Source organism: Protomyctophum parallelum (assembly GCF_964188405.1).
Source record: "Protomyctophum parallelum genome assembly, chromosome: 10".
NCBI classification, from domain to species: Eukaryota; Metazoa; Chordata; class Actinopteri; order Myctophiformes; family Myctophidae; genus Protomyctophum; species Protomyctophum parallelum.
Genome location: NC_139704.1, coordinates 53210056 through 53234192, shown reverse-complemented (window position 1 = coordinate 53234192; position 24137 = coordinate 53210056). Strand labels below are relative to the sequence as shown.

General features: G+C 41.7%; 3 protein-coding genes across 4 annotated transcripts in view; all 3 read left to right on the top strand.

Annotated features, from left to right (window-relative positions):
- Nucleotides 1-7593, top strand: part of LOC310865208 (H(+)/Cl(-) exchange transporter 4-like) — a gene marked incomplete at both ends in the record, with an annotated part of 34957 nt that extends 27364 nt beyond the window's left edge. Inside the window, one exon of the mRNA XM_083774232.1 lies at nucleotides 7544-7593. Coding sequence (XP_083630358.1) covers nucleotides 7544-7593 — 50 coding nt within the window. The remainder of the gene's footprint in view (nucleotides 1-7543) is intronic.
- Nucleotides 1-24137, top strand: part of LOC310865923 (post-GPI attachment to proteins factor 2-like) — a gene marked incomplete at its 3' end in the record, with an annotated part of 295033 nt that overhangs the window by 84058 nt on the left and 186838 nt on the right.
- On the top strand, nucleotides 11630-19648 carry LOC310865952 (uncharacterized protein). 2 transcript variants are annotated; one of them, XM_083775174.1, is made up of 5 exons: nucleotides 11630-11668; nucleotides 11812-11864; nucleotides 15167-15326; nucleotides 16719-16856; nucleotides 19036-19648. In XM_083775174.1, exons 3-5 carry the CDS (start codon nucleotides 15177-15179, stop codon nucleotides 19153-19155), a joined length of 408 nt encoding a protein of 135 aa, XP_083631300.1. In that variant the 5' UTR covers nucleotides 11630-11668; nucleotides 11812-11864; nucleotides 15167-15176; the 3' UTR covers nucleotides 19156-19648. The 2 variants fall into 2 exon arrangements, with proteins under 2 accessions (XP_083631300.1, XP_083631301.1); XM_083775175.1 differs by adding an exon at nucleotides 17702-17760 and having other exon boundaries at nucleotides 11636-11864.

Here is a 24137-nt window from a genome sequence, read left to right as displayed (position 1 = left end):
TTTAAAAGATGGATTTTTGGACGAAACAAAAGTATTTATTGTAAACCAAAAAGTGTAAAGCTTTACATTGCAATGATAGTAATGATTGCTATAGATGTTCAGTTAAAATCTATAGGCTATGTTGTCGGCCACCAACCAACCCCCCATCTGAACCCCCCCCCCCAGAAGCAAAGATATGAGTTAAAAACATTCGCTCTGAAAGGATATATATTCAAAGATTTGCACCACATTTTCTCGATTGATTTTTTCTCCAAAAATAGATCTACAAGCACCGAGTGCCTATGAGCTTGTAGATCTGCTATTTTTCAATAGCTAAAGTGTAACATGATGCTTAAAACACCAAAAGGGGTTCCCGCCCAGAATGGGCCAACCTTAAGTCCAAAGTGTGTAATGAAAAGTGAAGTGTGAGTGAACATCTGTCCACTCTTTGTTGGTGTTAATTTAACCAAAATTGGACCCATCAGGGTTCATTTGGTTCCATTACTACACTCTTCAGAGTTCAAGTATTTGACTGTGAATGTACTGGTGTTTTATTTTTGTATTAGTTGCCGGTGTTTAAATTTCAAAGAAAAGGTTGAACATAAAATGTGTCGTATTGAGTTGTAATTCTGCATAGAATTGGTCTCGACCCAGGATTGTACTTTTTGCTCACGTTGTGCAATATTTATCGTATTGTATTGATGAGAAATCTACCCTGACCATGTTTAGGTCTAATATTGTAATAATAATAATATAGAGTGTATAATGAAAGATGTTCCATAATCATTCATAGCATTAAGGGCCCTTAATGCGTCTAAAGGTGTTTTCAAACGAGCAGTGATTTAAGGCGCCTATACTTCATTTTCAATGAGAACTGCGTTTTTTTGCTTTTTCCTGTACACGCGGAGAAGTCAACGACAAGCGCATTGACGCGGCCGCGGTCCCTACACTTTTTACATGAGGGTCCACCATGTTCAATTCATCATAACATTTAGAGGAGGTAAAAAGGAAAAAACATACTCTAGTCTATAGTGAGGGGAAAAAGGGGGTGGGTGGGTCAGGGTCCATTTTGTTCAACAAATAGCAGATCTACAAACCCCCCAATGCGTTGCATCCGCGACGCCTTGTGCGCTTGTAGATCTGCTATTTTCTACACCGTCATACCACGGTTCATAAATGTACCGATGGAAAGCGTGAAATAATATTATTAAATGTATAAATAAATAATGAATAATATTTTTAATTAGTTGGTTTATAGTTATTTGTTTTCGTTAATTCGTTATTTTTAGTTAGTCAGTTATTTTGCATGTGTTTAATATTATATATAGATAAAACTAATAGGGGAGATAACAGATAATGTATGATGAGACATCTAGATATGTGATATAATGCTCCCGGACTAATAAGAGAGATAACAGATCTACATCTAGATGGATGCTATGTATGTAAATCTAGATAAAATGTGTAGAATGTGATAAAGCTCAAGGACCAATAAGATAATAGAGGGTATATATGCACGTGACATCATCATCATCATAACTGTAAGTTATGCAGGAATGCCCACTGCCCCACTGAGTGGCAAAAAACTACTTTCTGGCCTTGACAGCCCATACATCCAAACAGAAAAGTCCTATTTGATTGCATTAAATTACTTTAAACAACATTAAATTAACTTTGTCACTCAGTCTTCCACTCGATTTGCCATTCACTTTATGCATGTGCATACCCTCTATAAGAGATAACGGGCAAACTTTGATCAATACAATATGGGTCCATTTGGACACGCACGCACACACACACACACACACACACACACACGTTGCTTCGCCACAACAATGACTGTAACATTTAGAACATACACGCAAAATATTTGCCGCCTTGTGGTGACCATGCACGGACACATGCAGAATACACAACTATGCATTCTAGCTGCTGGTGTTTATAACGATACTAATTATATAGCCTAACTATGAAGTTTATAACGATAATAATTATAAAACTATGAATTCTACTGGTGTTTATTTGGGGGTCCTTGACATGAAAAGGTTTGGGAACCACTGCTTTATGGTGTCGTCCACAGTTAACAGTTTTGTTTTGAGTTGTGCTTGAAATGTAGGCTACTGTAATTCTGCAATATGTCAATGTCAAACAATCAATCAGACAGGTCCATTTGGTTCCATTTGTACACTCTCAGAGTTAAATGAACATTGATATTACAATGTAAATGGGGGTCTCAGAGATATAAATGCCATTAAATGGGGGTCCGTAGACTAACGCATGTAAAACCGGGGGTCCTTGAAATGAAACGGGTTGAGAATCACTGCTAGAGCCGTAAATATGGAACCAGTGCTTTGAGCTGCGTGTGTTGCAGAATGCATGGAAAAGTGAGTATTAACGCCATCTGGTGGTGGAATTTTACTGACAGCTGTAGAACTATACTTCTTCCGTACAACAGTGTTTTACAGTCAGTCCGTCAAGTCTGTGTTTAGTCAATTTATCTATCTTCATGGGTATTAATACGTGTTTAAGTGTTTTATTGTTGTTCTAAAAAATAGAAGATTATTTAACATAAACTGTCGATTCAAATAAAGCAAGTTTTACAACAAATAAAGTGTCTTTTTTACGTCATGAAGAGACACAGCTACTAGCTAGCTGCTCAGCTAGCGGCTAGCGGCTAGCTAGTCTTCTGTGACTCGGCACTGCGGCTGCGCAGTCGTCGAAAACAGCCGATGTGTATTTCATCCGTACGACAGTGACGCGCGTCGAAAACGGCATGTCGTTAGCCTCATAGGATAAATGCATAAGTCATTTTTTATGATTTTCGGATAATAAGGAAAAACACATTTTCTCGCAAGTATGTAAGAGTTTTTAATGCAGATTTTTACAATGGTTTCCTGAGGGGTTAACAAAATGTTTTTTACAAAAAGATAAACATGAGAGTCATTCCATAACAAAAAAAAGTGACTTAGGCCATTTTCAAGAAAATAATCTGTGACTTAGGCATTTTTTAATACATGTCTACTAAACACCTGGGGGTCTATTAGAGTGATGTTAACTCCATACTAAACACCTGGGGGTCTATTAGAGTAATGTTAACTCCATACTAAACACCTGGGGGTCTATTAGAGTGATGTTAACTCCATACTAAACACCTGGGGGTCTATTAGAGTGATGTTAACTCCATACTAAACACCTGGGGGTCTATTAGAGTGATGTTACCATACTAAACACCTGGGGGTCTATTAGAGTAATGTTAACTCAATACTAAACACCTGGGGGTCTATTAGAGTAATGTTAACTCCATACTAAACACCTGGGGGTCTATTAGAGTGATGTTAACTCCATACTAAACACCTGGGGGTCTATTAGAGTGATGTTAACTCCATACTAAACACCTGGGGGTCTATTAGAGTGATGTTAACTCCATACTAAACACCTGGGGGTCTATTAGAGTGATGTTAACTCCATACTAAACACCTGGGGGTCTATTAGAGTGATGTTAACTCCATACTAAACACCTGGGGGTCTATTAGAGTGATGTTAACTCCATACTAAACACCTGGGGGTCTATTAGAGTGATGTTAACTCCATACTAAACACCTGGGGGTCTATTAGAGTAATGTTAACTCCATACTAAACACCTGGGGGTCTGTTAGAGTAATGTTAACTCCATACAGAACACCTGGGGGTCTATTAGAGTGATGTTAACTCCATACTAAACACCTGGGGGTCTATTAGAGTAATGTTAACTCCATACTAAACACCTGGGGGTCTGTTAGAGTAATGTTAACTCCATACAGAACACCTGGGGGTCTATTAGAGTGATGTTAACTCCATACTAAACACCTGGGGGTCTATTAGAGTAATGTTAACTCCATACTAAACACCTGGGGGTCTATTAGAGTAATGTTAACTCCATACAGAACACCTGGGGGTATATTAGAGTGATGTTAACTCCATACTAAACACCTGGGGGTCTGTTAGAGTAATGTTAACTCCATACAGAACACCTGGGGGTATATTAGAGTGATGTTAACTCCATACTAAACACCTGGGGGTCTGTTAGAGTAATGTTAACTCCATACAGAACACCTGGGGGTCTATTAGAGTAATGTTAACTCCATACAGAACACCTGGGGGTCTATTAGAGTGATGTTAACTCCATACTAAACACCTGGGGGTCTATTAGAGTAATGTTAACTCCATACTAAACACCTGGGGGTCTGTTAGAGTAATGTTAACTCCATACAGAACACCTGGGGGTCTATTAGAGTGATGTTAACTCCATACTAAACACCTGGGGGTCTATTAGAGTAATGTTAACTCCATACTAAACACCTTGGGGTCTGTTAGAGTAATGTTAACTCCATACAGAACACCTGGGGGTCTATTAGAGTGATGTTAACTCCATACTAAACACCTGGGGGTCTGTTAGAGTAATGTTAACTCCATACTAAACACCTGGGGGTCTGTTAGAGTAATGTTAACTCCATACAGAACACCTGGGGGTCTATTAGAGTGATGTTAACTCCATACTAAACACCTGGGGGTCTATTAGAGTGATGTTAACTCCATACTAAACACCTGGGGGTCTGTTAGAGTAATGTTAACTCCATACAGAACACCTGGGGGTCTATTAGAGTAATGTTAACTCCATACTAAACACCTGGGGGTCTGTTAGAGTAATGTTAACTCCATACTAAACACCTGGGGGTCTGTTAGAGTAATGTTAACTCCATACAGAACACCTGGGGGTCTATTAGAGTGATGTTAACTCCATACTAAACACCTGGGGGTCTATTAGAGTGATGTTAACTCCATACTAAACACCTGGGGGTCTATTAGAGTGATGTTAACTCCATACTAAACACCTGGGGGTCTATTAGAGTAATGTTAACTCCATACTAAACACCTGGGGGTCTATTAGAGTAATGTTAACTCCATACTAAACACCTGGGGGTCTATTAGAGTGATGTTAACTCCATACAGAACACCTGGGGGTCTGTTAGAGTAATGTTAACTCCATACTAAACACCTGGGGGTCTGTTAGAGTAATGTTAACTACATACTAAACACCTGGGGGTCTATTAGAGTGATGTTAACTCCATACTAAACACCTGGGGTCTATTAGAGTAATGTTAACTCCATACAGAACACCTGGGGGTCTATTAGAATAATGTTAACTCCATACTAAACACCTGGGGGTCTATTAGAGTAATGTTAACTCCATACTAAACACCTGGGGGTCTGTTAGAGTAATGTTAACTCCATACTAAACACCTGGGGGTCTATTAGAGTAACTGTTGTTTGCTGTGTATGCAATGTAAAAATGCCCAAGTCACACAAAGTGAGTTAGGCGGCAACGTAAAAATGCTCAAATCACACAAGTGACTTAGGCAGATCATCATTTTTGAAGATTGTGAGCTTTGTGATTGGCTGAGGACATAGGCGATGATCCAGAACGATGCAGCAGCCCCAGGAGATCACCTGTATGCAGAAATCTCAATTTCGCCAAAAAATGACTTAAGCCCCGTTTCCACCGCCCAAGCTAGCTTCTGCTTTGGCTTCGTGGTCCCATGTTATCTCTATGCAGAGCAGCTTTTGAGCTTTGAAGCTTGGAATGAACAGCTTTTTTTTTTTTGCTTTGCTTTCATGCTCACCAAAACTCAACTTGAAAGCTGGAGCTGAACCATAGAGTTATAAAGCCCCGTTCCGACCGGCCAAAGCTGGAAATAAGAGCAAAGCTAAACTCATTTCGAAGCTGCTTTTTTTGAGAAAGTGGGCGTGTACAAGGTACCTGTCACTCAAGCTGGCTTGAGCTGAGAGAAAACAGGCAGTTTAAGCAGATGCGCAATTGGTTTATTGCGTTCATGTAGGCCTATCGATGAACCTCATAGCAAAAGTTGAAAGACAGTAGATAGCCTATGTTTATAGATAGATAAAACACAATCCCCCCCCGTGTGTGTGTGTGTGTGTGTGTGTGTGTGTGTGTGTGTGTGTGTGTGTGGGTGTGTGTGTGTGTGTGTGTGCGCGCGAGAGAGATCAATATAATATTATATCAGTTGAATGATATGCATGCGGACATCCATGATCCTCCGACTGTAAATGATAATGTGAAAAATCTAATTAATTATACATCATTTGGAAGTCCCTGACATGAGAAAAACTGGATTAAACTGATATGAACTAAATGATATGATACTGACCATGACACTGACATGATACTGACCATGATACTGACATGATACTGACCATGATACTGACATGATACTGACCATGATACTGACATGATACTGGCCATGATACTGACATGATACTGACCATGATACTGACATGATACTGGCCATGATACTGACATGATACTGAAAATAAAAATAAGTAAATAAATAAAATAATAAATAAATAAAATAATAAATAAATAAAATAATAAATAAATAAATAGTTGTGAAAGTTATTAATTAATTAAATTAAAGTATGCCTAGCCTACTAGTTGGCACAATGATTTATTTATTTATTTATAATTTTATTTATTTATTATTATTTATTTTTTTATTATTATTTTTTTATTATTATTTATATTAATATAAATATTATTATTTATATATATATATATATATATATTTTTTTTTAATCATGTCAGTATCATGGTCAGTATCATGTCAGTATCATGGTCAGTATCATGTCAGTATCATGTCAGTATCATGTCAGTGTCATGTTAGTATCATGGTCAGTATCATGGTCAGTATCATGGTCAGTATCATGTCAGTATCATGTCAGTATCATGGTAGTATCATGTCAGTATCATGTCAGTATCATGGCCAGTATCATGTCAGTATCATGTCAGTATCATGGTCAGTATCATGGCCAGTATCATGTCAGTATCATGTCAGTATCATGGTCAGTATCATGTCAGTATCATGGCCAGTATCATGTCAGTATCATGTCAGTATCATGGTCAGTATCATGGTCAGTATCATGTCAGTATCATGTCAGTATCATGGTCAGTATCATGTCAGTATCATGTCAGTATCATGTCAGTATCATGTCAGTATCATGTCAGTATCATGGTCAGTATCATGTCAGTATCATGTCAGTATCATGGCCAGTATCATGTCAGTGTCATGGTCAGTATCATATAATTTAGTTCATATCAGTTTAATCCAGTTTTTCTCATGTCAGGGACTTCCAAATGATGTATAATTAATTAGATTTTTCACATTATCATTTACAGTCGGAGGATCATGGATGTCCGCATGCATATCATTCAGCTGATTATTATTATAATATTATAATTATAATATTATATTGATCTCTCTCGCGCACGAGGGGTGAATGAGTCTTTCGACATCAGACCATTCCTATAATTGTACATTTATTATGAGTCTCTCAATCCAGTATACCTTTGAGTACATTTGTGGTGAATTTATCCCCATTTTTACTTGAAGGTTTTTAACATGATTTTAACTCTTGCAGTAGTACAGTGTGCATGCCCCACACTTTATTATGTTTAGGCACTCACCTGTTGTACTATTTGTATCTCACATGTTCTCTTCCTTATCTGTAGGTTGTCGGATGATGTACTCTGATGGAGTGCCCCTCCTGAAGAACTACTAGTCCTCATCCTCATTTGTTCTCAGCATCGGACACAATTGGTGATAATTAAAGTAATGGTCTCAGCTTCCTCACTAGGAGCTTTGGGACTTTATCCCTTTTTTATTTTCAACACCAAACAATTAATAAATGAGTCATCTGGAATTTCAAATTAGATTTTTGTTATCCATGACAATCTTTTTGTGTCCTATCCTGAAATCAATGTGTATTATTGTGCTTAAATATTGCATATTGTGTACACATTCTGTACCTGTTGTATTTTTGTATTTGTGTATATTTAAACCTGTCATGTTTATTATTATTATTGTGACATTGTAAACTGGCTAATTGGTTTGGGCTTAGGTGGCATGAGTCACCACCCATCGTTAGAGCCAATCAGTTGTACCCCTTCCTGTATATAGGTACACACCCATTCCCTGTCACACTATTCCTGAAGAAGATCCTAAGGGATCGAAACGTTGAATCAAATAAACCAGTGGAGCTGAGTTTTTCATACCAGTGATGTAATGTAATGAGCACATGCACCCACAGGGCGTCGCTGTTTTACCGTAAACCTCCGCAGACAGACAGAAGCGCACAGTGGAGTAGGAACTGTAGAGACGGAACCGATCTGTTCAAAGTGTTTGTTTCCGCCCGGGCGGCCTCTTATACGCTCCACACCGGATGTTTTCATTCTGAGCATGCTGACCGTCCATAGAGTATACTCTAAGGCCCCTTTTCCACTAGCAAGGTGGAACCAGAACTTTCCAGAACCTGAACCTATTTTTTTAGTTCTGGGTTTGTTTCCACAGCGCACAGCGCACAGCGCGGTACGGCACGGTTTCAGACCAGGTTCTCAGAACCTTTTTTCGGCCCTGCTTTTGAGGTAGTACTAAGGCCCCTTTTCCACTATGGGGTGGAACCAGAACCAGAACCAGAACTTTCCAGGACCCAGAACTACCAAGAACCATGTGTAGTTCCAGAACCAAGTTCTGCTTCCGTTTCCATATAACCAGAACCCAGAACCTGTTAAGTCTGCCCCCCCCCCCCCTATTCCCCCACTGCTGAGTAGCTTGGCCGGCAGGGCCCCCTCCCCCTTGGCACGGCCGGGGGGGTCCCGGAATACAGAGATATTCATGTTTAAATAATGACTGGTTATTATTCAACAGTGGTGGAAAGTAGCTATGTATATAGTATTGTACTTAAATAAATTTCGGCCATTTGAAAATAGACAAACTACAAGCTCGATGAGACACGTGAGCTTGTAGATTGTCTATTTTCAAATTTATTTGCTTTATTGTACCTTTTTAAACCAATAATATGAACATATTTTTATATGCCACATGTGCCACAGCTGTGGCAGCCACATGCCACAGCTGTCACATATATTTCTTATACATAATAGATATACTGTATATGAACATACTGTAGTTTATATGAACATGGATATATGCAGAATACATTATATATAGGCTATATTTGCCGATATGGATTTCCTTTCCATGTGGGGAGTGGGACAACAGTAAAACACCCGTTTTAAATGCATTCGACCAGTTGTTCTTTACCTGTCTACAATATTTTGCTTAAACTGCAAGAGAAAAATATATCTCATATGGGCTATAGCTCATATGATGATAAATGATAACCCACCTTTTGAATATAGCATTTAACATTGTGTGGGTTGCAAATATAGTGCCTCTTGAGCAGATTGAGCAAATTGTGCCATAACATCCAGTCCAGTTGTAATGTCAATATCAAGAAATGTGCAAATACAAATCATTTAACCGTTGTGCTAGTTGAATTTAATTCTTCCAATGTGTAGTATTGTGTACTGTATTGTACTGTATTGTAGCACATTTCTAGTAATGATATGCCTAATGCCTTGCCCTGAAAAAGAAAGAAAATTCTGTTCTGGCAATTTAGAATAGATTATATGGCGCTCTCGCGCGCGAGCACACGCACGCAAACACATACACGCACGCAAACGCAAACACATACACACACACACACACATCTGCAGTTAGCCTAGCTGTTAGCTGTAGTGTAGAACAACAACTGCAAGCAAACAACTCGTCGCGACAGCTTTATGGCTCTCTCTCTCTCTCCCTCACGCACACACAAGCTCTGTCTCTCCCTCTCTCGTGGCCATAGTGTTTCTGTGTGCTTTTCCAGGTTATTTTTATGTGTGTCCGCTGTCGCTGTGTCGCACTTAGGAGTTTAAAATGTGCGCTGTTGTGTTGTGTGCGCTTCTCCTCGCTCCGGTCTCCTCAGATGCTCAGAGTGCTGTCACCTCAGCTCGACCAATCGAGAGCAGCAGCGCTGCTGGCCCCGCCCATAGGTTCCCAGAACTCAGCGTTAGTACTACCTCAAAAGCAGGGCCGAAAAAAGGTTCTGAGAACCTGGTCTGAAACCGTGCCGTACCGCGCTGTGCGCTGTGGAAACAAACCCAGAACTAAAAAAAATAGGTTCAGGTTCTGGATAGTTCTGGTTCCACCCCATAGTGGAAAAGGGGCCTAACACTGAGTTCTGGGAACCTATGGGCGGGGCCAGCAGCACTGCTGCTTTCGATTGGTCGAGCTGAGGTGACAGCACCCTGAGCACTGAGGAGACCGGAGCAGGGAGAAGCGCACACAACACAACAGCGCACATTTTAAACTCCTAAGTGCGACACAGCGACAGCGGACACACAGAAAAATAACCTGGAAAAGCACACAGAAACACTATTATATATGGCCACGAGAGAGGGAGAGACAGAGCTTGTGTGTGCGTGAGGGAGAGAGAGAGAGCCATAAAGCTGTCGCGACGAGTTGTTTGCTTGCAGTTGTTGTTCTACACTACAGCAGCTAGGCTAACTGCAGATAGGGGTGTGTGTGCGTGTGCGTGTGTGTGTATGCGTGCGTGTGTCGTGTGTGTATGTGTTTGCGTGCGTGTATGTGTTTGCGTGTGTGTGCTCGCGCGCGAGAGCGCCATATGATCTATTCTAAATTGCACGGTCTGGGAAGAACCTGTTAAACAAGAGAATACCAGCACTCACGGAACTGTCCTTAAAGGAACTTTATTGTTTCGATTTCACAGAGTATAATTTTTCAGTTCCTTGTTCCTTGTATATATATATTTTTTACCTTCCTTGTCTGGTTAAATGTGGTAATGTGTAAAAAGGCTGAGTCACACTTGTTGTTCACAGCGCACACCTGACAAAAGACTTAACAGGTTCTTGAAAGTTCTGGGTTCTGGTTATATGGAGCAGAACTTGGTTCTGGAACTTCACAGGTTCCTGGTAGTTCTGGGATCTGGAAAGTTCTAGTTCTGGTTCTTGTTCCACCCTAGCCCCTTTCGGGACCCTACGTAAAACTTTTTTGATATTTTGTTGAGTTTTACGTTGGGTCCCTGCTCACTACTGTATTTTCGTATGGAAATTCCTAAATGCGGATGTGGAGATTCTCTCTAAAATAGGACCCGCGGCATGTGACGCCATTATTTTCCTTGAGTTATTCTGAAATCGGTAACTTTAAGTAGCTATACATCCAGCTGCGAATATCTCCTGTGGCGCGGAAGCCGTTAAGTATTTTTAATCTTTGTTTGACCGATTTGGTCGCTTTATTTCTTCTTGTTTGTTTACCGTTTATTGTACCGCCTCCCGGTGTGCGGTTGGCTTGTGAGGCTACGTCCCTGCCTCTGATCTGCTGTGTCATAGCTATAGCGCCACTAGCTAGCCAGATAGGCGGTACAATGAGGTGTCAATAAACAAGGAAGGAAAAGAAGAATCCAAGCTTCCAAATCGGGCAAACATATATTAAAAATACTTAACGGCTTCCGCGCCACAGGAGATATTCGCAAAGGTATGTATGTGTACTTATACTTTACATATTCAGAAAGCCTCATACTGAAGAATATCGTCAAAGAGCGCGGGGAGGCGTTTTAACATGTAAACATGAGCCAGTAAATGTTTTAATCAGGTGGCATGGACGACGTGGAACAGGACCCAATGCACTGGGTCGAACAAATGTCAGAAACTTCAGTAGCATTTGGGTTCTGCTTGGAGGGCTAGTTCCACCCCATAGTGGAAAAGAGGCCTATGGCTCCGTCTATTATTATTGTGGTAATTTTGCTGCTCATAATAAATTATACAGTAGCAGGAACTATGTTACATATATTGAACCGAGCCGTCTTGTCTGAACGAGCGGGTCCATTTGCTTCCATTGCCAAAGTTAAATTACGTTACATGTCTGAGTGTCTCTACAGCCGCAGCGAAACGGACCAACCAACCAACTGTTCTGAGACTGGAACAACTTAAGGTCAGTTTACACCTTTTTGATGAATTGAAAAATGTGGACCCTCTTGTAAACAAGTGTAATGCTTTATTACACTAAGGTGAACTTATATAGGTAGGTGATGATGGTGACATGGCGATGTTAAAAACAAATCTGTAGGCTTATTAAACAGCCGTTTTGGAAATCGGTGTGATGAATGAGATTTCAAGTTGATCTATATACACCGGTACTTAAATCAATCAAAAACAATACAAAACTGAGAAATTCATTCACACACACACACACACCCTCACACACACACACACACACACACACACACACACACACACACACACAAATCTGGTTTCAGAACATCCCACTCCACTGACACATGCCTCCTCTATTTGAGCGACCACATCAAACACGAGGTGGACGCTGGAAAATACTGCGGCATGGTCATGCTGGACCTCCAAAAGGCTTTTGACACCGTGAACCACTCCATACTGGTTAACAAGCTTAAAGCTATTGGTTTTGATAGCACATCAGTGAGCTGGATGCAATCCTACCTGGAGGGGAGAGAACAGATGGTGGAGGTGAACGGAACACTGTCCCCTCCCCTCCCAGTGAGCTGTGGCGTCCCACAAGGAAGCATACTAGGGCCTTTACTGTTCCTAATATATGTTAATGACATGACTTCAGCTTGTGACTGCAACTTGTTCCTGTTCGCAGATGACTCAGCACTGCTGGTCTCGGACAGGAACAAACTGCAGGTTGAAAAGACCCTCAGCTCTGAACTCGGTAGAATCTGCACCTGGCTCGCTGATAACAAACTATCCTTACACCTGGGAAAAACTGAATCCATCCTCTTCGGATCAAATAGTAATCTCAGCAAGGCAGATGGCTTCTTGGTTAGAGTGGGTGACAATATTATCACACGAAAAGATCAAATTACCTACCTAGGTTCCATCCTGGAGGCCAATCTTTCCGGTGATAAGATGGCCACCAACGTAATCAAAAAAGTAAATCAAAGAACAAGATTCCTTTACAGGATCTCCTCACTGGTCAGCAAAAACACCTTGAAGACCTTAACAGGAGCCCTCGTACAAGGTTTCTTTGACTATGCATCCACCTCTTGGTACCACAGCACCTCAAAGGCCCTTAAAACAAGGCTCCAGACCTCCCAAAACAAACTGGTCAGGCTCCTACTTGGCCTCACCCCCCGAACCCACCTCACCCCTGCCCACTTTGACAGGCTGGGATGGCTTAGGGTCGTCGACAGAGTACAGCATCTTGCAATGGGTCTGGTCCACAAGATTCGATACACCACCAAGATACCCATGGCATGTACCTGTCTAAATACTTCCTTAATGTAAACGAAGTCCACACCCACAACACCAGAGGGAGTGCAACAAACCATGTACAACCCAGATTCGGCACAAACAAGGGACTAAATTCTTTTCGCTCCTATGCCACCAAAATGTGGAACGCCCTACCAACAGTCATTAAGACATGTGAATCCCTTGACTCCTTAAAAACCGCTCTCAAAGGGCACCTACGGATGGCTGCAATTCGAAACTGGCCTCTGTAAAATCTGAATCCCCCCCACCCCCCCCACCCCATTTTCCCTCACTGTATATTGTATCTTTTCCCTTTTTTGCTTCCCATATGATGAATTTAGCTACATAGAAATGTCTATTTGTATGTCTCTAAAAGTTTGTATGTCTTTAAATGTTTTGATGAATTGAACAATGTGGACCCTGTTGTAAACAAGTGTAATGCTTAATTGGGTCGTCCACTCACAGTTGACAGTCTTTGTATTGAGTTTGTGCTTAAAATGTACTGTAAATTCTACAAACTGTTAATAAATATTTCAATCAATCAAAAAACACACACACACACACACACACACACACACACACACACACACACAGAGAGACCATTCCGTTCAGTTTACACCAAAATACTCCACTTTATCTCTGAATGAGTCACATGTTCAGTCAGTGGCTTTGGCAATGTAAATGTATGTTGTCTCATGCCAATAAAGCCCTTTGAATTGAATTGAATTGACTGAATGAACAGTGATTGAATTATCTATCATCTCTGAGTGTGAAATGAATACAGTATGTTCTGTCAACAATGAGTAGTAGCCTATGAATGATTATACAGACTATATATATATATGTGTGTGTGTGTGTATGACTATGCGTTACCTCAGTCTGAGCAAGTAGGGCATTTTATTTATATACCACCTTTCACACATTCAAACAAAGTACAGTACAGCTCATTTAAAGCCCAGATTATATCAGGCTATCTATCAAGCCTAGTTGATACTAGACTAGCAGCAATTTGCAACTCTAGATTTTTTTATAATGGGATGAATCTAGAGTTGCAATACCTTCCATTGACTCCCCATTCATCCAATTTGCGTTTGCGATCTGCTTGTATTAAACGACGTTAAACTCACTAACATTGCAGCTGTAGGGAAAGCTTGAATTATCCTCTTTCAATCTGCTGAGCTTTTGTTTAAAGGACCTATAACATTAAATTAAACTTTTTCAATTCATTTTGTGTTTTTGGGGCTCCCATATGTGTTTTCTATCCCCACAAATAACCAATTTTGAACAATCAGGCTTTCATATCATATTGGTGCTTTAATGGAAATTGCTCTCAGGAACAGCTCAACTGATTTTGTCCTCATTGTGATGTCATCAATGTCACCCTACTTTGTATAATTCCTCCTCTTCTTCAGTCTTCAGTTCCAAATTTGCATTTCCACTTTGTTTACAATGTCCACCATTGTTGATTTTCCAAGCTAGCATGGAATGGAAACAAGCCTGGTTTTATCTAGCATCAGTATTATAATGACTCAAATATTAAATAATCTGCATATCAGCACCCCCACCATCTCAGGACATTACTGTACTGCAGCTAAAACTGCTTTCAAAGTCCAGAAAGAAATGACAAGGACTGTTTATATCAGAGTGGTGATTGAGGCTCAAACCATTAGAAATAACTTTGAGGGACATAGACAATATGATATTAAATATTAAAAGCGGTTTTAAAATGCATGTTATTTGCGCTTTAATAAAAATCCACCCGTAGACATGTTGTTATGAGCTACTTTCTGTCAAGACATTCTTTGCAGGTGATTATTTTTGTGTTGCAGTTTGGAAACACTCGTTTTTTTGTAACGGGTTGCGCTGCTGCCTCCTGCATTATGTGCAAATTCGAAACAGGTGGTACGCAAGGGTGACTTTGACGTGCACTTCCAAACTCCTGCACAGAATTTCTTGACGGAAAGTATTTTTGTACACTGTCTTACTGTCCTGCTGTCTCTCCTCCTGCAGATAAACCAAGATGGGAGCGTACAAATACATGCAGGAGTTGTGGCGCAAGAAGCAGTCGGACGTGATGCGTTTCCTGCTGCAGTACCGCCAGTACTCTACAGAGATCCCCGACCCACCAGGCCCGACAAGGACCGCAGGCTGGCATACAAGGCCTAGCAGGGTGAGTGTTTACTGGGTCTGTAGGCTGGGATACAAGGCCTAGCAGGGTGAGTGTTTACTGGGTCTGTAGGCTGGGATAGAAGGCCTAGCAGGGTGAGTGTTTACTGGGTCTGTATGCTGGGCTACAAGGCCTAGCAGGGTGAGTGTTTACTGGGTCTGTAGTCTGGGCTACAATGCCTAGCAGGGTGAGTGTTTACTGGGTACTTAAGGACTGTAGGCTGGACACTTACAGCTCCTTTGAACCCATTAATGACGGGAACCCCTTTTGGTGTTTTAAGGATTATATTATAATTTAGCTATTGAAAAATAGCAGATCTACAAGCTCATAGTGCGACACCGCGCTATGAGGTTGGGGTCCCTGGAGCGACATCTTTTCAGATCGGGGTCTGAAAGACTCACCGCTGAGGTGAGTCTGACCCTAACCTGGGATAGTGTACAGTAGTAGTGTGGACGTACACACAGCCTGCAGTCCACCGCTGAGGTGAGTCTGACCCTAACCTGGGATAGTGTAAAGTAGTAGTGTGGACGTAATAATAATAATAATAATAATAGCTCAAATTTATATAGCGCTTTTCTAGATACCCAAAGCGCTTTACATAGGAACACTAGGAACAGACTTTATTAAGAAAAAGAAAAAAAACAAAGCAAAACATAACAGATACGACAACAGTACAGGGTACAGTACATTGGCCCCCTTCAGTCTGCATACCAGGTGGACATTGGGTTTGATGATGTCATCTATTCTACATGCTAAACAATGCATTCACACACTTTGACACCCAGGGCAATACAGTTAGAATCATGCTTTTTTAAACTTCTCCAGTGTCTTCAAAACTATCCGGTCACAACTGCTTGCAGAAGCTTGTGTTGAAGGGGGGGGGGGGGGGGGCATGGTTTGGTGGCATGGATCTAAGAATCTCTGGGGCAGACTGCAGTATGTGAGACTGCAGGGTTGTCTGTTCGGAGGTGCTGGTGTACATCACAGGCACTCCCCAGGGCTCAGTGCTGTCACCTTTCCTGCTCACCCTATAGACATCTGACATCCGCTTCAACTACAAGACATGCAGTGGTCAGCTGCATCCCTCCATCTCAGGGCACAGCACTGTGTGTATGTTTCAGTGTGCTGGGTGCCATTTACGTTAGTTGAAGCGTTTATTTTTTTTACAAATGTGCTACATTTCATGATCTAGATTAACGTATGAGTAAACTAAGGCACCAGTACTTGTTTTAGATGTTAGGTATATGTATTTATGACATTTGAGAAATATTTTGTGTTGCCGAAATCAATATAACACATTTTACAAGCAAAAACAGCAGCACTGTGTTCTATTCCAACAGGCTACGTCATTAGCGTATGTTTACGTCATTAGCATATCTTTTTTTGTTTCAACAGGCTACGTCATCTATCGTATCCGTGTGTGCCGTGATGGTCGTGAACGCCCCGTACCGAAGGGAGCCACCTACGGCAAGCCCGTTCACCACGGAGTCAACCAGATCAAGTTCGCCCTGCAGCCTGCAGTCCACCGCTGAGGTGAGTCTGACCCTAACCTGGGATAGTGTACAGTAGTAGTGTGGACGTACACACAGCCTGCAGTCCACCGCTGAGGTGAGTCTGACCCTAACCTGGGATAGTGTACAGTAGTAGTGTGGACGTACACACAGCCTGCAGTCCACCGCTGAGTTGAGTCGGATCAAAGTTAAATCTGTACATCGAAATGGGAAAGAGACTTTGGACACTCCCACTGCAAGCTTTGGTCATTAAAACATTTTTCTCATACTCTGTTTTGTGAGGAAACTAGACAAGACAAACTGAAAGTTTTATTATGGTTATTTTATCAGTATGTGACGTAAAGCCTGTTGTAGTCGATTCAATGTTAATGTTGTGCATGGGAAGGTGTTGTAGGGCACAGCCTGTTGTTTCACCTGGGCATAGGCAGGGAATCGGGGCACAGCCTATTTGGGGATACCACTCTGTCTCAGGTGCACAGCTGCAGGGAAATGGGGACGCCAAGGGAAGCCAACTCCATAACATTGGAAGGATTAGACCCTTCCTCACCCAGGAGTCAGCCCAGCTCCTCATCCAGACATCAGTCAGGTCAAAACCTGACTATTGTAACGCCCTCCTTACTGGCCTACCGGCATGCACACTTAAGCCTCTCCAATTGATCCAGAATGCCACAACACGCTTGGTCTTCAACGAGCCAGAATTCTCACATGTCACTCCCTTTCTCCGCTCCCTCCATTGGCTCCCGGTCGCTGCCCCTCCCCCTTCTCCGCTCCCTCCATTGGCTCCCGGTCGCTGCCCCTCCCCCTTCTCCTCTCCCTCCATTGGCTCCCGGTCGCTGCCATCAACATAATGCATAATGTGATTTCTAGGTTGTCCATCATGGGAACGGACCAGATCCCTGCGAGGATCAGATAGCTGAGAGAGGAAGGTAACTATTACCCTAAACACTAACCCCTAAACCTAACCCTAACCTCTTTTTATTGAATCTTTCACTGATGGACATCTCAGGGGCAGGTACTGTAGACACAGTAATGATCATCATCTCAGATCCCATTCCTTAAGTAACATGACATATTAAAGCTAATACAAAAGATTCTATTTTTGAGGGGCGCTGGCCCCTCCTATGTTTAATTTAATTAAGTTTGTCTTGTCTAGACAAACATTCAAAACGCCATTGACAATGGACAGAGTTTAATGTTTGTCTTGTCCATTGACAATGGACAGAGTTTAATGTTTGTTTTGTCACTAACACAAACATTAAATGCCATTAACACCCGAGCGGCAAGAGTTCTCCGTCCTATCAATTAGTAACACTCGTCGCCCAGGACTGAGATTAATAAAAGGACGGTGATGTATTGATATCAAAACCGATCGCATCGCTCCACAGGCTGGCGTGAATCTAAATCTAAATAATTCCGTCCAATTCCAAGCAAAGATTATGTGTTAGACGGCCCACCGCTAGTCGCGTTAGAATTAATCATACCTCCCGTTGTTGTCGATCTACAGTATGTCAATGGTGCTCAACTTTTTTCATGTCAAGGACCTCCAGAATTATCTGTATTTGGCCGCGGGACCCCTATCTGTTCCAGAGACCCCTCAGAAGCAAAGATTGAAGTTAAAAACGTCCACTGGGAAAGAATATATATTCAAAGATTCACGCCACATTTTCACGATTTTTCTACAAGCTCGTATTGCGGCACTTGCCGCACTATGAGCTTGTAGATCTGCTATTTTTCAATAGCTAAAGTATAACATAATCCCAAAAGGGGTTTCCGTCCTGAATGGGTTAATGGAATAAATACCCCCGGGCGTTTAACTTAACAATGAACAGTGTCTGTTTTGTCTGTCACTGAGCAAATCGGCATATACATTTTATGTTATGATAAACATTGCGATGCTGCCTTATCAGAGTTGGTGTTGTGACTTTATATATTGTCAGTTACTTGCATTAGAGGGGGAGAGGTGGAGTTAGCTGCTTTAGCAGACAGTTTGAGAGGGGGAGAGGTGGAGTTAGCTGCTTTAGCAGACAGTTTGAGAGGGGGAGAGGTGGAGTTAGCTGCTTTAGCAGACAGTTTGAGAGGGGGAGAGGTGGAGTTAGCTGCTTTAGCAGACAGTTTGAGAGGGGGAGAGGTGGAGTTAGCTGCTTTAGCAGACAGTTTGAGAGGGGGAGAGGTGGAGCTAACTTTCTGTTTCTATATCTCAGACACGAGGAGCTGCCATGTGGATGAAACGGCAGACGCAGGACATCGACTCTGCTTCGGACACAGAGAGCAAAGACCTGCAGCCGCCGTCTGCGTCTGTGAGCCATCACCAACACCACTGAGGGGAGGAGATTGTGTTTTCAGCCAGGTTGGCATTTAATGCTCCTCCCACCTCCGGTGAACTCACATTTCTGACGATGAGGCACAAGAACACTTTCTTCACTATATGAGTATATTTATTGGTTTTACACTTGGGTGACTTTGTGAGTGTGTGTTAGTGTTTCTCGCTTATCAAATCAAGGAGACAACAAGAGAAACAAGACTACAGATGTAGTAATGCCCCATTTAGACTGCAGTCACATCCAGTCAAATCTGATTCAAATCTGATCGACCGTTCACACTGCATCTGCAAGTGACCAGATGGGATCTGTCACAGATCTGTGTTCAGATTGGCAGCTGAATCCAGTCTGAATCAGATCTGTGCCAGATTCAGATTGGAATGCGATCTGTTTAAATAAGTGACTCTAAACACAAACAAGTCACATGGAATCAGATTTATTTTGCGTTCAGACTGAGACTGATCTCCTGAATGAGATTTGAATCAGACCACCTCTGAATGTGGCTCAAGTCACATTTGTAAAAAATTGTGTTTAGACTTAATGTAATCTAATCGGATTCCAGTCTGGATGTTTCACAGATCTGATTCAGATTTGTTTCTTCTCAAAAACGTTTGAAGCGCAATTTGAAGCGCCTCTTTGTTAGAGGTTTGGCTTGTGTTAACAACCTCATGATGTTAACTCCAAGTGTTGGTGAGATTCATACCTCCAAATATAGTTGCTCTGTAGATTTATTTTTAAATTCTCTCAGTGCTCAATATTTCATGTCAAGGACCCCCAGAATTATGAGTATTTGGCCGCCGACCCCCATCTGAAAATATGTTGTTCCAGAGACCTCCCCAGAATTGATTGATTGAAATATTTATTAACAGTTTGCAGAATTATAGTACATTTCAAGCACAAACTCAAGACAAAGACTGTTAACTGTGAGTGGATGACCCAATTAAGCATTACGCTTGTTTACAACAGGGTCCACCATGTTCAATTCATCAAAACATTTAGAGACGTACAAATAGACACTTCTATTTCAGCTATGAACATTTGTTATTTTAAATAATAAATGTTTTATTTATTTAAATAAAATAAATATTTTATTGTTGAATTAAAGAATATAACATTATTTAAATAAATAATGAGCATTTTTAAGCATAAGATAAATTGGGCTACAGTACCGTTCAGTGACAAGCACTTTGTTATTCTATTTTGCTTTCCATTCAGTCTTTTGTCGAAGCACTTCAATCTATATTTGCTTCATATTTAATATTGTAAGGCAGTGATTCTCCACCAGTGGTCCGTGAGGTGGTTCCAGGTGGTCCCCAGCTAACCCTAATGGGACTGATCGAGGGTAGCTACTGGGACGTAAGTCGGGACTTGATCACCCCGGCTGGGTCACCTGAGTGATGTGATCAAACTAGCAATAGAATACTAGCAATAGAATCTCAGTTAAATGTAATAAAAGCAACCTTAATGCCTCAAATCTGTGATCTCTTCAGCTGGTCGGCCTAAAACATCATTACATCTTTAGATTTAGTTATGCTTTATTCCATACATCTGGCCCTGATGACCTTTGAACTCTGACCTTTACAGGTGTATAAGAAGCTTTGCCACACCCACCTGTCCCTGACGACCTTTGACATGGTAACGAATTCTAAATCAATAAAAATGTCTGAAACCCCGACTTCACTTCCTGCTGTCTTCTTTGGTGTTAGTGGGGTTCCGTCTCCATGTTAAATTTAGTTGTCATTTACAACTCATGTAAAAGTTTCACTTTCAGTACTAATTTGAAGGTGAGGGTCTATAGAACCATTTTGGTTCGAGTGGCAATCACCAAAATAAAATAATTGGCCTATAGGGGGCGTAGTCAGGTGCCAACCCCCATCAGCGCTACCAAAATATGTAAACTGTTGTAACTTTTGATTAAATTATCCAATCTGAACATATGATATATGTATGGATTCACAATCAGGAGTAGCATTTGGTACTTAAACCTTATTACACATATAATATTTATTTCCACCCAGTATTGGTGTATATCCACAAAAACAGCAGGAAAAACGAGCTAAAAACTAGTAATGGGGTCCCTAGACAGACCGTCATTTACAACTCAACAAAAGTTTAACTTTCACTTCTAATTTGTAGATAATGACGTATAGAGCCATTTTAGTTTGAGTGGCAAGTCTACAAATTAAAGAAATATATATTTTTGCCAAATTTCCAAAATGGCCAAAATCGGAAATTATGTTTATTTGAAAGATGTCTTAATTTTCTTATTGCTGTTTCTTCTTTGTTTTTCTTGCTATATCAAGTTAATCCTGTGTGAGGAATCAACTGGATTTCAAATATTAATGTTTTGAATAATCTGATATAGAAACAAAATAAAGATGGCTGCCAATGTACATTGAATTACTACATTACGCCTAACTTCTATCCTGTTGAACCTAGAATGCTGATGTTGGTGCCTATACCTATGTTATCATGAATGACTAATTGTATAAAAACAAAATACATATAATAGGACAATATATAATATTTCACAAAAATGAGACAATGCAGTACATATGTGTGGAACTAAAGTTAGATATTGGAATATAATACACCACTCCTGTGTTATATTTGTTTATTTTATTTTATTACTTATACTATGTACTGCCACTATAGGGGGCAGAGTAGCAGGTGTGTCTTAATTGTTCAGACTTGGTAGCTTGTTAGTTATAATACTAAGCATACTGCAGAAGACCATGAGCTGCACTGATTGCTCTCTTGTGGTATTGATATTTTGAAGGTGAGCAAAAAAGTTAAACATGTCATGAAGGATCCTAAAGTGTTTTCTATGAATATGGATAGTCATGGAGTGCCACGATACGGTCTTCTCCCAGCGCAACTGCCTTGTCGTTTATCTCTTGGGTGAGTTCTACCTTTTGGAATGAATGGTCTGCTGCAAGTGTTTCTTCACCACAAAAGAGACATTTATTACGATTAACAGGTGCACCAGTCCGGCATGATCTTCTTGCCAATGCCACAGCACATCCGGAGGCGGCGGCGTGAGAGGGCACGCAAACGTGCTGCTTTCATCGCTAACCTCTTCAAGTTCACCAAGGATTTGCTGGGGCAGAAGCGCAGTGGCAAACTGGCCTCCTCGCAGGAAGACATAGACCAACATCTGAAGCAGACGTACAGCGACCCTGCAAGAGAGCAGGAGTTGGGAGAGTGCAACAACCTCATAGAACCCCCTGAACCAGATGTGCAGTTCGACATGTCGGAGAGGAGGGTCAGCAACCACCTCCGGAGATGGCTCGGACTACCAAGGAGCCTGAGCAGCATTGCACTCTACGGAAACACCAACAAACTGCAACTGCCTTTCAAATCCCTGGAGGAGGAATTCAAGGTAACTAGAGCCAGAGAAGTGGTTCAGTACAGGGACTCAAGTGATCCGAAGGTGGCTAAAGCAGGGATCCAAGTGAGGACTGGCAGGAAATGGAGGGCAGAGGAAGCAGTTCAAGAGGTAGAGGCAAGGCTGCACCACAGGTGCATGGTGGGCGTGGTCACACGAGGCCGAGCAGGGCTAGGTTCCTTTCCGAGTCCCCAAATGAACACCAGGGGGAAGGAAAGGCGACGCCTTGTTCAGGATGAGGTGAGAGCTGCAGTGGAGGAGACCAGAACCTGCAAGGCTGTGGGACTGAAGCAACAGGGAGCTTGGACGAGATGGGAGAATGCGGTTGAGAGGAAAGTGACCTGGGCAGAGCTTTGGAAAGCTGAGCCTCACCGCATCAAATTTCTCATCATGGCAGTGTATGACGTGCTTCCAAGCCCGTCAAACCTGCACATATGGGGCATAGCAGAGACACCAGCATGCCCACTGTGTTCCAAGCGAGGGACCCTGGAACACATCCTCAGTTGCTGTACAAGGGCACTTGGAGATGGACGGTACTAGGGCTGACCTCGATTAGTCGAATAGTCGACTAATCGATCGGAACGGGTCTCAGTCGACTGACCACCTCATAGTCGACTAAAAAAAAAAAAAAAAATTGTATATAAAAATACAATATTTACAAAAATATACAAAAATATTGTATTATTCCACTAGGTCTGTGGGGGACATAAACACATTTGAACATTCTGACTGTTCAAATCTCCAATGTGCATCTGGAGTGTGTCTGCCTGTGTGGCAATGTGCCACTGCCTGTGACTTGAATCGCACAGTGTGCTGGCCTGATAGACTCCAGAATCTCAATCTCACCTGCTGTGCTCAATCTGGCTAATGACAAGCCTCTCAGTTGTTAAAAAGAAAGATTTGAACAGTCAGAATGTTCAAATGTGTTTATGTCCCCCACAGACCTAGTGGAATAATACAATATTTTTGTATATTTTTGTAAATATTGTATTTTTATATACAATTTTTTTGGGGCATTTTTTTGCTTAGTCGACTATTAGTCGACTAACAGCTAATTTATTCATCTATCAGTCGACTATACAAATCCTTAGTCGGGGACAGCCCTAGACGGTACAGGTGGAGGCATGACCAAGTCCTTAAGACCATTGCTGAAGCCATCAGCACAGGACTGGAGTGGTCAAAGCAGGTCCGACCATCTTGTCAGAGCTGGGGACAAGCCAACTCCTGTCAGAAGAACAACATCTGCAGGCATCCTGATGTCTGCAAGAGACTGGCAGTTGTTGGTGGATCTTGAACATCAGCTGAAGTTCCCCAGCCATATTGTAGTCACCACCCTGTGACCAGACATTGTCCTTGTGTCTGAGTCTACCAAGCAAGCAGTGCTGATGGAGCCGACAGTCCCGTGGGAAGATCGCCTGGAAGAAGCCTTTGAAAGGAAGCTCTCCAAGTATGCAGGTCTGGTCAGCGACTGCCAGCAGGCTGGTTGGAGAGCAAGGTGTTTCCCTGTGGAGGTTGGATGCAGAGGTTTTGCAGCCCGGTCCTTGGCCAGAGCCTTCAGTAGCTTAGGCATCGAGGGAGAGAGAAAGAGGAGAGCCAT